A 13,597-nucleotide genomic window follows, 5' to 3' on the forward strand; every position below is an offset into this window, starting at 1 on the left:
CCATCTATAAAACTCTATTTCAGCAATTGGCTTGGCAGGCGCCTGGGCCACCTGGGGCTCATCTGTAGTTGAAGAATGAGGATCGGATGACAGCCAGCGAGGAAGGAAAGTGAAGCGCGAGGACACTTCACATTGTGTTCTCAGTACATGATAACACCTTGTTTTACTGCACATCTGGGCACAGCAAGGGGGAGATGAGAGAGGGGGTTCGGTGAAGAAGCAGCACATACATCAGATGAATATAATCTAAATAGCATAGTCTGTGTAGCTTGTGTAGATTGTGACTAATGGAAAATACTGCTTGGCTAACCTGCAGACAGTATAACACATTTTGGCTGTACTACACTGAATGTTAAAAGCTGCATTAAGTAATTTTTGGCCACTCTGGGGAAATGTTAAAGGCTGAAGACACAATGGCTGCATTGCACTGCAGCTGCCCTTACAAAGTACATACTGTCGCATGCAGGAGGCAGACATTTGGGACATACTACTTCATCATAACATTGCACCTTGAACTTTGACCCTCTTGCCCATATATCCTCTTCATGAGGATTGTGGGTCAGAATAGCCAGAAATGTATGCGACCTTGAAATGCGACTGGATACAGGAGGACATCCTGGTATTTTTGGCATACTGCATTTGACATACTATGTATTGTGACATACTAAATCTTTTTCTGGCATACTAAATAGTATTATTATGGGTATTAGATAGCACATAATGTCCCTTTTATAGCTATACAGCCTTATAAAGTTGTTATTGCAAATGTGTAAGCGAACAACGGCCAATATCTCTCTCTTCCTGCAGCTAATTGCTCGGCTATGTTTACCAGCAAGTCGCTAACTTTGTCTGTCTACTGTTTGGGGCTGAGCAGGTAGCGTATCTTTCAGTTTATCAAAGCTTGTGTGCTGTAAACAGCTATCTGCTGTGTTTGGAAATACACTTGCTGAGAGCGGAGTTGCAGGCTAGAAACCAAATCAATGCACTTCAAGAGACAAACAGGCTCTGCAGAGATGAGGTTCGTAGAACTGGGTGATGAACCTCTGCGGTTTCATCACTACAAGACACATCATCAATTTATCTGTTGTTAATATGAAAAATAGAGATTAGTGCAGCTTCAAAGGCTTCATCAGGCTCAAATAGATACTCCACCTATGGGGATGCTGTCCCAGGGGTTGGGCTGTACTGGTGGCTCAGTGGGAGCAGGCAAACTGGAGTTTGTTGACCAGTAGGCCCGGAAGCCTTTGGACTCAGTAAACAAGTCTGCATGGAAACGAATCACCAGCCTGCTGCCTTTTGTCTGGATAGTAGGAGGCAGCTTAGTCCCACAAAATGGACCTAAAATGTAATAACAGTTGTATTACTAAGGATTCAAATGGGGTCAATTCATTTATGGGTTTTGCTTTTGATTTCAATGTGAAAAAAACTGTAAATGGTTTTGGGATGATGTAGTAATTCAACAAAAAGAACTTACCGTGCGTTTGTATCAGCGCATTAGTCACACTATTGATGTCGTACACCATTATGTTATCAAAGCATTTGGATGATAGGAAATCTTTGGCTTCTAGGTCAAAGTGAGTGAACGTAAGTGTGATTTTCTTCCACAAAGGCAAAGCGATGTTCCACATGCACTCGGTGTTAGCTTTGTAGTTCATAGGCCAGTTCTGGGACTTAATGACTCCCGTTTGCTCTTTGGAATAAATGCCACAACCCTGGATTTCTGAAAGAGGAAGAGTGAGTGATCGTAATTAGATAAGTGTAGACAAACTACTGTATCTGCCGGAAAACTGAAAAGAGAGTTTTGAGGGGTGAATTTCATCATGGCTACAAGTAAACAGAGGTTCATGCTAAAGTATAAGCTTTATTTTTTAGGTTAAACATCTACTAATTTCCATTTTTACTCATTTAAGTTCTGGCTAAAAGCAAACTAGAGCTGTAGCCATTTTTAACACATTTACTGTTATTGACCAATTAAGGTACATTTGTATTTGTATAGCATTGTGGTATGTGTATTGTGTGACGTCTATTTTATTGTATTTCTATATTTGTAGTATATTGTTGGGATTACTAGGGATCCCATATACTAGGGATTCAAGTGTATATATATATATATATATATATATATATATATATATATATATATATATATATATATATAATATAATATAATATAATAAAATAAAATATAATTAATGTATAATAATAATAATAATAATATATATATATATATATATATATATATATAATATATATTATATTTTACTTACAAAATACTCAGTTCATACAATATGACAATATGACTGATATTGTTATACATTAGAAAATCCAACTATATATAAGAGTTAGAAATCATCTGCTGCTTACAGGATAATGCATGTAACATTAAACTATTTTAGTTTAATTCTGTAAAATTTGAACATTTTACTTTTGATACACAAATGCATTTAGCTGATACTCGTTATGCATTTGTATCTAAGTAAAAAGCAGGATCTTTTCTTGCAATGGAGTATTTCTTCACTGTTGTATTGCTAATTTCAAAGTATTTATATTTACGTCCTTCTTTCTTACGACCTCTGCAAGAGTCTCAAGTCATTTTTGTGCCTGATAATCATCATAAAGAAAAGATAAAGGAGTTTTTAATCTTGCTTTTTATGCTTCACACTGTACTCTGAACTGTGCTTTCACAGATTTCACACCGCTTACTCAATTACTTTTCTTTTTTTAGAAATATGTGATAGAGGAGTGAGATATTTTCTGGTAGGTCCTAATGAGGTGTTGAGCTGCTTCAGCAAAGTGCGCCTGAGGTGCGTGTGTTCCTGTGTGTATCTCTGTGTGTGTTCTGTGTACTAATGTGCGTGTATGTGTCAGTCCTCGGTACCTGCAATATCCTCAGGATACACAGCTTCCCACCTGGCAGAGAATCCTCGATCTGTGAGGCGACCGTCAGACTGGAAGATGACAGATATCGTGTCAGTGGCACTGACCACCACGGGGGGGAGGAGGTAGCCACAGTGTGTGCCTAAGGGAGAGGGACAGGAAGGACGGAGGTGAGGGATGGTTTAAAGACAGATAAGAAGAGAGTGGTAAATACTGTAAGCCCTGTTGTATGTAAGTGTGAGGTTGAGTGCATTGAGTGTGTTACTTGTTGATGGATGGGGATGCTGAAACACTGACAAATGAAGGTGACTTTACTGTCTGTGAGTGTGATTTCATCAGTTGCGGCTTACAATATCAGATGAAAAATACTGTACCTACCGAGAGCCTACGAACACAAAATATAACAAGAACAGGTAATGCTTCTTGCAGACATTTATTGCTATTAAAATCATAGACTGTATATAAGAAGTGGACGTAGTCACTGTGACGCCACCCATTGTTTGGTGGACTACAGTCTTGAAGCCTTGAGTTTGGACATTTTGGCAGTCGCCATCTTGGTTTTTGGGAACCAGAAGTGGCATGAGAGGGTGGTGGTAAGTACAACCGAACATTTTTAGGTGTCTAAAATGTAACAATGAACTTTCATGAACTGAAAACGCACTGTGACCGGGTTAAAGTTGTAATAGGACGCTCAAACTGGAAAGCACCGTGGGAGCAACTTGTCAATCACAAGGTAGCCATGCCCTAAAGCAAACCCTGTATCATCTAATTTGATACCTAATGATACCATAATTGACTAAATGAACACCGTGCTGTATTGAAGAAGAACTGAAACTAGCGATTCAGACGATAAAATCATTAGAAAAATGTTTACTGAGGTAATAAATTAAGTGAGAAGTAATGTCATTTTCTCATAGACTTCTATACAATCTGATTTATTTGTGCAACCAGTGGATTCTCCCCCTGCTGGTTATTAGAGATAATGCAGGAGCTGCTTGATTAAAATGCAAGATGCTGTTTATTTGTGCAGCTAAATCAACTTCTTAGCTAACATTAGCCACTATTAGCTCCTGGTGAAACCAGACCAAATGAGGCTCTAGTGTTATGATAAACTATCCATTTCATTGCTTAAGAATTAAGAAACTGTTTGCAAAAGGAACATTGTGTTATTTCTTCTTTTATAAGTTACATAGTCCTGCTTTAAGGGCTCTCTGGAGCTAAAGATTTATTTTACCTATCAGGTTTCCAAAACAGACCTTTTGCTGCTTTTCATTTCTCTCTGTATTTCACAAATAAACACAAACCCCCTGAAATAACAAGACGCACCACTGTCATCACCTACAGTATCTATATGTGTGTGTACCTCAGCGCTTTAGTCTTTGAGAACTCAGCAATAGATAAAGCTGTATCAGCCTCACTGCAGCGACTGAAGTGAATAACGAGGAGAGGTAATTTATAGTTGGCTGTACTCTTTGAAAAAAAGATCCTAATCAACAGTTTTACAGCAGGGTGGCCGATACTGAGCTACACTGTAGTACTAAAGCTGTTATTCCAACAACGTGCAACACACACAAGTCAAAGTCCTCATATTTAGTGATATCATAATATTGTAAAATATAATAATATTTTAATCAGAGGCATTTTTACAGCATCTGCATAGAAATGCATTTTTATTTATTCATCTTCATTCATATGCAGATATCTGTTTGTATATATTAGATATTGTCCCTCAACTCAAATTGCTAAGTAGACTGTATATAATGAAATCATTTTAAATATTGGCCATTGACCGCAGAGGCTAAATTAAATCCGAGATTGCTAAACAGCCAGAAGGAGGGGAGTCTATAACCTTTACTCCATAGTGGCTGCTACTCAAGCTTTACAAAATACAGATATGAATCTGAAAGCTGAAAAAGGATTTTCTAAGATGATCTGAGATGCAGTTGGGAGTCAAAAACAGTACGTTAAAGACACACAGATATGCAGAATGTGAAACTTAAAGCAAATATAAATCATGTACATGAGTAAAAGATTGAGTTATGGCTCACCTAATGTGCTGTATTTATCTGAGATGACCAGTTTGTCCTCCTTGCATTGTCCAATCTCTCCTGTGATGGCCATGTCAGTGATCTGCAGTTTAACCAGGAATCCTTTGGGCACAGAAATCTTCCAGGAGCTCTTTAGATGAGCAGGGTATGGATTTGGGAAACCCAAGGAATGGATCACTCCCTTACGCCCCTTAAGGATCACTGGACCATCACCTCCTGCCCAATAACAGACAACAAAAGCTGTGTTTTCTGTGCGTCTGAGCTCCATTTAATACAGTTTATTCTCTTTCTGTTGTTTTTTTTCTCTCCAATTGATGGGGACCAGCTTGTTGTGATTCAAAACTGCTCCATTAACAAGTTCATTATGTAGTACCCTAATTAACGACTGGAGAGAACGGGTTTGACTGCCAATAGTTTTAGCACAGTGATGAATAGATAAACCTCAAGGGGGATCTCCCCACTCCTACGCACAGAGCTACTTGCATTCATCCTTATTTGGTAGCTGTCACTTAATTAGAGCTGCAGGGAAAACTGCACGGCGAGGCATAACAGTTATTTAAGGTTCATCAACAAGCTCTCATTGGCCAGGGAATACCCCTCATAGATCATGTGTAGATGATGATGTTATAGTTTAATGTGCATCAGTGTTAACATTCAAGAGACAGTTGGTCAACTAAAAGATGAGGGACAATTCAACAACATCGATATTGATGTTATTGACCAGGGCTGTCACGATGTCTGATTCACAATTATCGTGGACAAAATAATTCACGATATTATCGCGATATATATAGAAAACAAATAAATATAAATGCTATCAGTCAAAATGATCTTATGTATTTTGTTTATTGTGTGAAAATAAATCACGCGCTGGATTATTAACATGAAATCAATATTTAACTTTTTTAAATATCACAGTAATCGTAAATACTAATATATATATCTATATATAGATATATATATATATAGACATGCAGGCGAGGGCACGTTAGCTTAAAATAAAGTCAATTGAATCAAAGTGTCTCATTGAATTCTGAGTTTATTTTAAGTGGACAAGAGGGAAAAGTAAACAGACACGTTAGGAGCGAATGCTTACCAGAGGTTGTGGAAGGTGGAGGAGTTTGTGAGGTGTGTGGAGGAGTTTGTGAGGTGTGTGTGGGTCTGGGTGTGGAGGACGGGGGGGTGGGAGTAACGACAGGTGGAAGGCTGGACTTGGTGTAAGTCGCTGTGAATCCTTTAGAAGTCATACTGTTGTCCGTTTTGAAGCGGACCACCATTGTGTTCCCACTGGACTCCATTGGCTTTGGCATCGTCCCCCCACAGCATTTACCTTTGATGGATTGTATGTATACAAGAGTTAAAAAGTGACAAATAATCACAGAGGCTTGCACAATAACAGCAACATCCCCACATTTCAATTTCGATAATTGACTATTAATCAATGCTGAAGTTTATACAGACAGACTTTCATTCGTTAAGTTTAAAATAGACTCCAAAACCTCATTTTACAACGTCTCAAACTTTTAATTGAGCTCATCTTTTATTCATGGCCCAGCAGAGTTGACATTGCTAATGCTGAACAAAAGCCACAGTCTACTCTGAATTTCTATCATATCCCTTTGTATTATAATCACCCAGTTTTGACATAATCTGTGCAGATGTGTGAAAATATGGTGTATTATAAAACCCCTGTTAATGCCATACATGCAAAGCACATGTATTTTTCTCAGAAGCTTTTAATCCTCACTGCATACATGAATAATATCATGCTTACTGATTAAGGAAGAGCCGGCCATGTGGCCGTCGTAGACATGAACAAAGTCTCCACAGATCTCAGGGACCAAGTCAAAGGAAGTGAATGTCAGTCGAACCCTCTCGCCTTCAGGTACCGTGATTCTCCACTGATGCAACATAGAAACAAAGTACAATCGCACACACGCACACACACAACAATCATTTACTGCATAGATAGACTTCCCCAGATAATTGCCCCTTTTAAACTTCATGGTTGCAACATGAGCTGCATTTTGACACATGATAACTTATTTTATCGCATGTTGGCAGCCAAATGACACCATATGACTCCCCGGCTAAACCCAGCATGCAAACCTTGACATCAAAATGGACTGTGATTTAATTAGATGCATTGATCGCCGATCAACACCTCAAAAGCAGCCAAGATGACTGTGTGGAGATCAGTATCTAATGGACTTTACTTACTTACTTTACAAATTTTTAGGTTTAGAGGAAAATCAATACTAACACACTGTGTACAACGTTATTCTAAATGTAAAAGCAACAGTCCAAATGTTAACTCAAATGTTTCGGTCACGGAAATCTTATTTCAGAGTCATTTCAATAATATAAGAACAAGTGATATATCCATCCCCAGAGATAGTTGTATTTGACGATCGACTTCTTTCACATACATGTAGTCATGTGATCAATTAAGTAAAGTGAAAACATCAGTTATGGCAGTTTTAGGGGGAAAATAAGAGAATAAATGTTTCTGGTGATGTATTTTCTGAGTAAAACATGTATTTCCATTCTGTTGCACACTGTGCAGGAAGATGTAGTACAACCTAACGACCTTAGATAAATAAAAATGCTTTCACAGTGTTGTGTGTCATTGCTCATGTGTGCACCTGGTAAAGTGCTCCATTCTGGTAGTTCTGCTCTGGGAAGCCGGGGGTCATCAGATCCCCCTGGTCACCTTGGAGAAAGCCACCAGCTCCGGCTATTTCTGGCAGCAGGGATGGAGGGCATTTTAAATCCACAAACACCTCAAGGATACCTGCACCCTCCCTCCTTCCTTCCTCCTACCCCTCTCTTCATTCAGCACCCGTTTTTATAACATTTACCTTCAAGGTCAATCATATACTTATAAGACAGAAAACATTATGTCAGATCCGAGGCAATTCTCTTGCTGAGATGGGTTTTCACTCATCTTCTTACCTGGTGCGAGCTCTGGAGCCAAAGCTTTGTAATGAGCCTTGAATCCTTGGTCTGTTTTTCTGTCATTGGTGTCAAAGTACACCGTCAGGTAGTTTGTAAGCGACACCAGCGGCTTCGGTTTGGTGTAGCCACAGTATTTACCTACAAATACCAAACAAACTATGTTGAAAGAGACAGTACCATTCTGCGTAAGCTTATTCCTCTGCAGTGAGAAGAAAGGGTTAATTTTCCAAACAGAATTTCATAGAAATATTATAAAGCTGCTAATTTCAGTGTCGGGGCCAGACAGGTGGCCAGACCTAGTATCAGAACCTCTCTATGAAGTGACCGTAAACATTTATTGATGGAAAGTCTATCAAACAATCACAAAGAGACACAAAGCGACAACAAAGAGACACAAAATAACCTCAAAGGGACACAAAATAAACACAAAGAGACACAAATGACCACAAAGAGACACAAAATGACCACAAAGAGACACAAAATAAACACAAAGAGACACAAAATAAACACAAAGAGACACAAAATTACCACAAAGAGACACAAAATAAACACAAAGAGACACAAAATAAACACAAAGAGACACAAAATGACCACAAAGAGACAACACAAAATAAACACAAAGAGACACAAAATAAACACAAAGAGACACAAAATGACCACAAAGAGACACAAAATAAACACAAAGAGACACAAAATAAACACAAAGAGACACAAAATAAACACAAAGAGACACAAAATTACCACAAAGAGACAAAAAATGACCACAAAGAGACACAAAATGACCAATATGCTGGAGGTATAGCAGCTATTTATGATATTATTTAATATTAGAATATTTAAAGTAGTTTATTTGGCTTTCATTTAGTACAATGCATACTAATAATATAAAGTGTTTCCTTGCTAAGTACAAGGTGTTGAATTTGAGTCTTAAGATGATTTTACTTATTTGCAAATGTGGGCCTTTTATTTGAATCTAAATAACAAGAGATATGCGACCAAAACTGGAATCAAAGATGTTTGTGATGCACTGCTTTAAAGTCTGCAGCCTGGTAGGAGAACCAGCGGTGTGTTATTGTAAGTAGAGCAGTGTGCAGTGGAGCAGCAGGGCTGTGTGGCTCACTAGCTGAGCCTGTCCATGGCTGGATAGGCTGCTGATTTGGGCATGACATCAAAGCCGCCACTGCAGGCTGAAAGAGCGAGTGTGTTTATGTCCACGTGTGTCTTAAGTATCTAAATTTATCTATTTATCTTTCTTTCCTTTTCCCCCCTAAGATTTTTTTTTTTACCAATGATTCCTAGAGAGTCTCGCAGTGTGATGAAGTCCGATGTGCAGAGCTGCGTCTCCTCCAAAGAAAATTCCTCAAACCACAGTTGGATCACCTGCAAGAGAAACATGCAGATATGTTTCATTCCTCTTTTTTAAGATCTGAGAAGTCGCTAAGAGAGATGTGCTGCTGACAGAGAGGCTGCAATATAAGTACATGCATGTGTGTGACTCTGTACGTATTTTTATGTGCGTTTGAAAATAGCAAGAGGAAGATAGAGACATAAAGAGACAAAAGAGAAAAGCAGCCCCAGCGTCAGGCAGGCAGAGAGGCAGCCAAGCAAACAGAGAAAAAAGAGTCAAGGATTTAGTTTTCTCCTGTGGGTGTGGAGAGGAGAGCCGAGGAGAATGAAGGAGACAAGGCAGCCATCTGTCCGTGACGCTGCCACTGCGTCCATCGCAGCTGTCCTCCACTGCTTGGCTTCACATAAGTCAGTAACAAACTCTACTGATTAGACACCAGGCACAAACACTACAAACCCTGTCTGATACAGAGACATGAGTGAATGTTTTGGATTTTACAGGAGCAAATTTGAGCCAATACAGAACTATCTTCTTTATTCTTTTGCACCTTATAAATAAAAATCAATCTGGATTTTTATGCTAAACTTACTTCTTCTTGAGTAATAGGCTATATGCATGTAGTTCATCAGGCAACAGGTCATCATGCATTGTTTTTGATCTTGCATGAAGGGTGTTGGACGATTTAAAGAGGGCTGTAACTCTACAGAGGTCAATGATTTGGGTTTGGAGGCGCAGTGACGCTGATCCATGTCACCTTGTCAGGGTCCACAGTTATTTGCCAGGTGCAGCTCTTTCCATTGTCGTAGCTGCTGGGGTAGTTAAAGCTGGTGAAGGTGCCCGACTCTCCAGACAGCTCCTGAGGACTCCCACACCCGGAGTCCAGCCCTGGAGATGTGTGATAAAGGAGGACGTTAATTACTGCTTTATGTATTTGTAAATTATTGCAACTTAAACCTTATTTTACAGTAAAAACTGCTTCTACCCTGCATGGACTCCTATGGAGAAAAGTACTGAAGAAACTTTGTTACTTCTGTAATTGCTGCTGACTCAATACCACCTGCTCGGATCAAGGTTTCTTTTTATCATTATTATTATTATTATTATTATTATTATTATTATTATTATTATTATTATTATTATTATTATTATTATCATTATTATTATTATTATTATTGTTATTATTATTATTATTATTGTTATTATTATTATTATTATTATTATTATTATTATTATTTTTAAAATACATTATTTTCTTGTTTCTTGTTAATTGACATGTAATACTACGAGGAAGCTTGGCCAAAAACAATATTTTAATGTGGATTTACTTTTACACAAACACTGCAGGCTAAGAGGGAAAATATTTCCCATGAATTTTAATTAAAAAAACATCTTATGGGAAAATTAAAATCAATTGAGATGCCTTGGTAACGGCATTGATTATACAGTAAGTCATCATCCACAGCAGCAGCGCGCTCTCCCTTGTGGCTGGAGCAGCTTCTGTTTGGGAATCTGGAGCTCAGCTGTGTTTAAAACAAACTAAACTGGAATATTTTACATATTAACATAATCATGTTGTTGTTCTGTAATGTAAAACAAGCCGTCTCGTTTTGGGGTCAATGATTATTTTAATGCATTTCATAAAGATAGACTGAAATAGCGAATGAAGAAATAACACAGTCCTCACTTGTTAAAAGCAAATTGGTTCAGCTGATATTTATTTCACCACTTTACTCCTGTCATTTCTTACATTTCAATTTCTAAAGACAACACAAGCAGCAGAAATGTGTCTGCTCCCACGAAACCATTTAACACTGAAGGAGTCTCTTCCTGCATAAAACCAGAATCAATAATGTGTTTCTTAAATTAAAAATGAAACTGGAAAGAGATGAAGGAGAAGTGGAGGAGGAGGTTCTATTTGGTGAATGTATAACAGACATCCCTGATGATCAGGACAGTTCAGGGGTCAGGCGTAAAAATAGTGGTAATAATATAATTGTACACATTTTTTGTTGTCCCGTCTTCTCTGCTCTGTATTTTAATTTACTTGGGATATGTAAGACAAATATATCTGACTGAGAATATGTCAAAAAATATCTTTATATATCCGAGATATTTGTGTGACTTTGAGGAACAATCCGAACCCACATCTTTTACATCACAACAAATGACCACTAAGTTGTATTACTTCTATTGATTTCCTGCCAAACAATCCTGTTATATTATATATTATATAATATTTATATATAATATTAGCTGCTGAAAAGGTTGTGAAACATTTGAAACTAAGAGGCATCCCTTAAATCTTACAACAAGAGTCTACAGCCTGGTACGTTGAGCTAAATGCTAACATTAGCATGCTAACATGTTCACAGTGACAATGCTAACATGCTGATGTTAGGCAGGTATTGTACCCTGCTCACCATCATAGCTAGTTTTAATAATTAGCAATAAACACTGTTGATGGGAACGTCAGGATTTAGTCGTAAACTAAAGTATTGTACAAGTGAAAACGTCGGCCTGATGGCGACGCGAGAGGAGAAGTTTTGGGATCACGACAGCCGTTCGGATTAATCCTCTGGGCACGATGAAAACTTCCTCTAATGATCGTTGACATGGCATGTCTAAAAACAAGGTAACTGTAAGACTTTCAGTATCCAGAACAAAACATTTGGTCTTTTTTGTTTGTTTTGTTTCTTTGTACTTACTTTCCTTTGGTTACATCTTGCAGTTTTTACAAATAAGGAAAGTTAGTTTGATAAGGACGACAGACGACACAAGAATTGATAACTTTCTTTAGACTCCATGTTTAAATCACCCTGTTAGCATATATTTTACCTGTAGTAGAAGTAATATTTCACAGGTTTATAAACAAAACAAAACATATGAACCTGGAGAAGATTTATGTGCTTTTCTTACACTGTTTAAATGTCAACTTCCAAATCTCCATACAGATAATCAATTGCCACCCAGTGAAGTTATAATAAATCCTCTTCTGCAGCCGCTATAATCGACAGTGACAAAACTTTGGCAGTGAAATTTGTCATCAATCAAAAAAGACTTCCTGTCAAATCTGACAGCATGTTATGAGTGTTGCTCAGTCACTGATGCAGGTGTCCTCAGGAAGCTCTCACGTTAGACTCCACACTGTCCTGTCTGTATTCCCTCACAGCTACTGAGCTGCATATTACACCGTGTCTGGATACAGAGGCACTGAAACCTCTATTATTAACATGTTGTTCTATTTCCTCTTGTTCTATTTCTATTCTATTATCTATGATCATCTAATCTGAGAAGGACTATGCACTTAAAAGTAAGCAAATAAACATAAGAGATAGCAAAATATTGCAGCATGTTTTAAAGTATTTAAAGTACAAATTAGGGTACACTTCGTATCGATGTTTAAGAGGGAGATTTTCTGTATTATTCATGCCATTTATTTTTGCATTTCATTACATGTCACTATGTGAATGTAAATGTATGTGCATGTATAATGCATATGTGATTACCTTAGTGAATCAGGGTCCCCACATTAAACATCAAATTCAAGGACTTTTCAAGGACTTTCCTCAAATTCAAGGACCCAACACAGTTTGAGACACAGCTCAAGATTAATTACTGCTACAACACTTTTAATATATGAGACTCTCGGGCTTTACAGAAGCTCCCAGACAACAAATAAAACTTGAATGTGTGTGAACACCTTTCAATTGTGAAAGAAAATCAAAACAACTTCAATTTCTATTCTTGCAAAGAATATATAAATTCAAACACTTTCAATGACCCAAGTCTATTTTTAAAAACGTTCAAGGCTTTGTTTTTTCCCGCTCAAATTCACAAACTTTTAAAGATTTCAAAGTAGCGTGGGAACCATGGTGAATGTTGATGTGTGATGTCAACACAGTATTTCAGTCACTTGATTTATCATGTCGTGTCTCCTCCATAATGAATGCATGTTAGTATTGAAAGTATACACGCTCACCTTCTGCATGAGTGGAAGAGTCATTCTTCTCAACGAAGTAGACGACCACAAGGCCGATGCAGGTGCCGGTCATCGCTACGAAGAGACATATCAGACATTTTTCCAAGGTACTCAGACCCTTGGACCGACGACTACCCATCTCCACGTCCATCTTCCTCACACCGAAGAAGATCCTTCAAACTGTGCCTCGTCCAACAGTTCACCAACTTATTACCAACACTATCTGAACTCTGACAGCACAGATGAACCTTGAGCTCCTTCACATGTGGGTTTTGCAGCATGCCAGCCTCCGAGTGGATGTGAAGAGCCATAAATAACACGATGTCATAACAAGTTAATGAGTGTTGATGGAAATGGTGTTCCAATCAAAAGGCCATCATGATATCT

At 38.0% G+C, this 13,597-nt stretch overlaps 1 protein-coding gene across 1 annotated transcript; it reads right to left on the bottom strand.

Moving 5' to 3' along the window:
* Positions 1-1,135: 1,135 nt before the first annotated feature.
* LOC115007184 (tolloid-like protein 2) lies at positions 1,136-13,361 on the bottom strand. The gene is made up of 11 exons (XM_029429929.1): positions 13,211-13,361; positions 9,986-10,116; positions 9,170-9,263; positions 7,881-8,021; positions 7,571-7,668; positions 6,700-6,826; positions 6,022-6,255; positions 4,926-5,141; positions 2,879-3,019; positions 1,475-1,720; positions 1,136-1,338 (listed from the first exon to the last, which is right to left on the bottom strand). Exons 1-11 carry the CDS (start codon positions 13,359-13,361, stop codon positions 1,136-1,138), a joined length of 1,782 nt encoding a protein of 593 aa, XP_029285789.1.
* Positions 13,362-13,597: the final 236 nt, after the last annotated feature.

Source organism: Cottoperca gobio, chromosome 1 (assembly GCF_900634415.1).
Source record: "Cottoperca gobio chromosome 1, fCotGob3.1, whole genome shotgun sequence".
NCBI classification, from domain to species: domain Eukaryota; kingdom Metazoa; phylum Chordata; class Actinopteri; order Perciformes; family Bovichtidae; genus Cottoperca; species Cottoperca gobio.

What these genes read in the sequence shown, in the direction of transcription:
- LOC115007184 (XM_029429929.1), bottom strand. Translation starts at nt 13,361, where the DNA reads ATGGACGTGGAGATGGGTAGTCGTCGGTCCAAGGGTCTGAGTACCTTG. An exon ending in AGACTCTCTAGGAATCATTG is followed by an intron (nt 8,022 to 9,169) that starts GTAAAAAAAAAA and finishes TGGTATTTGTAG; the next exon opens with GTAAATACTGTGGCTACACC. An exon ending in AGAATGGAGCACTTTACCAG is followed by an intron (nt 6,827 to 7,570) that starts GTGCACACATGA and finishes ATGTTGCATCAG; the next exon opens with TGGAGAATCACGGTACCTGA.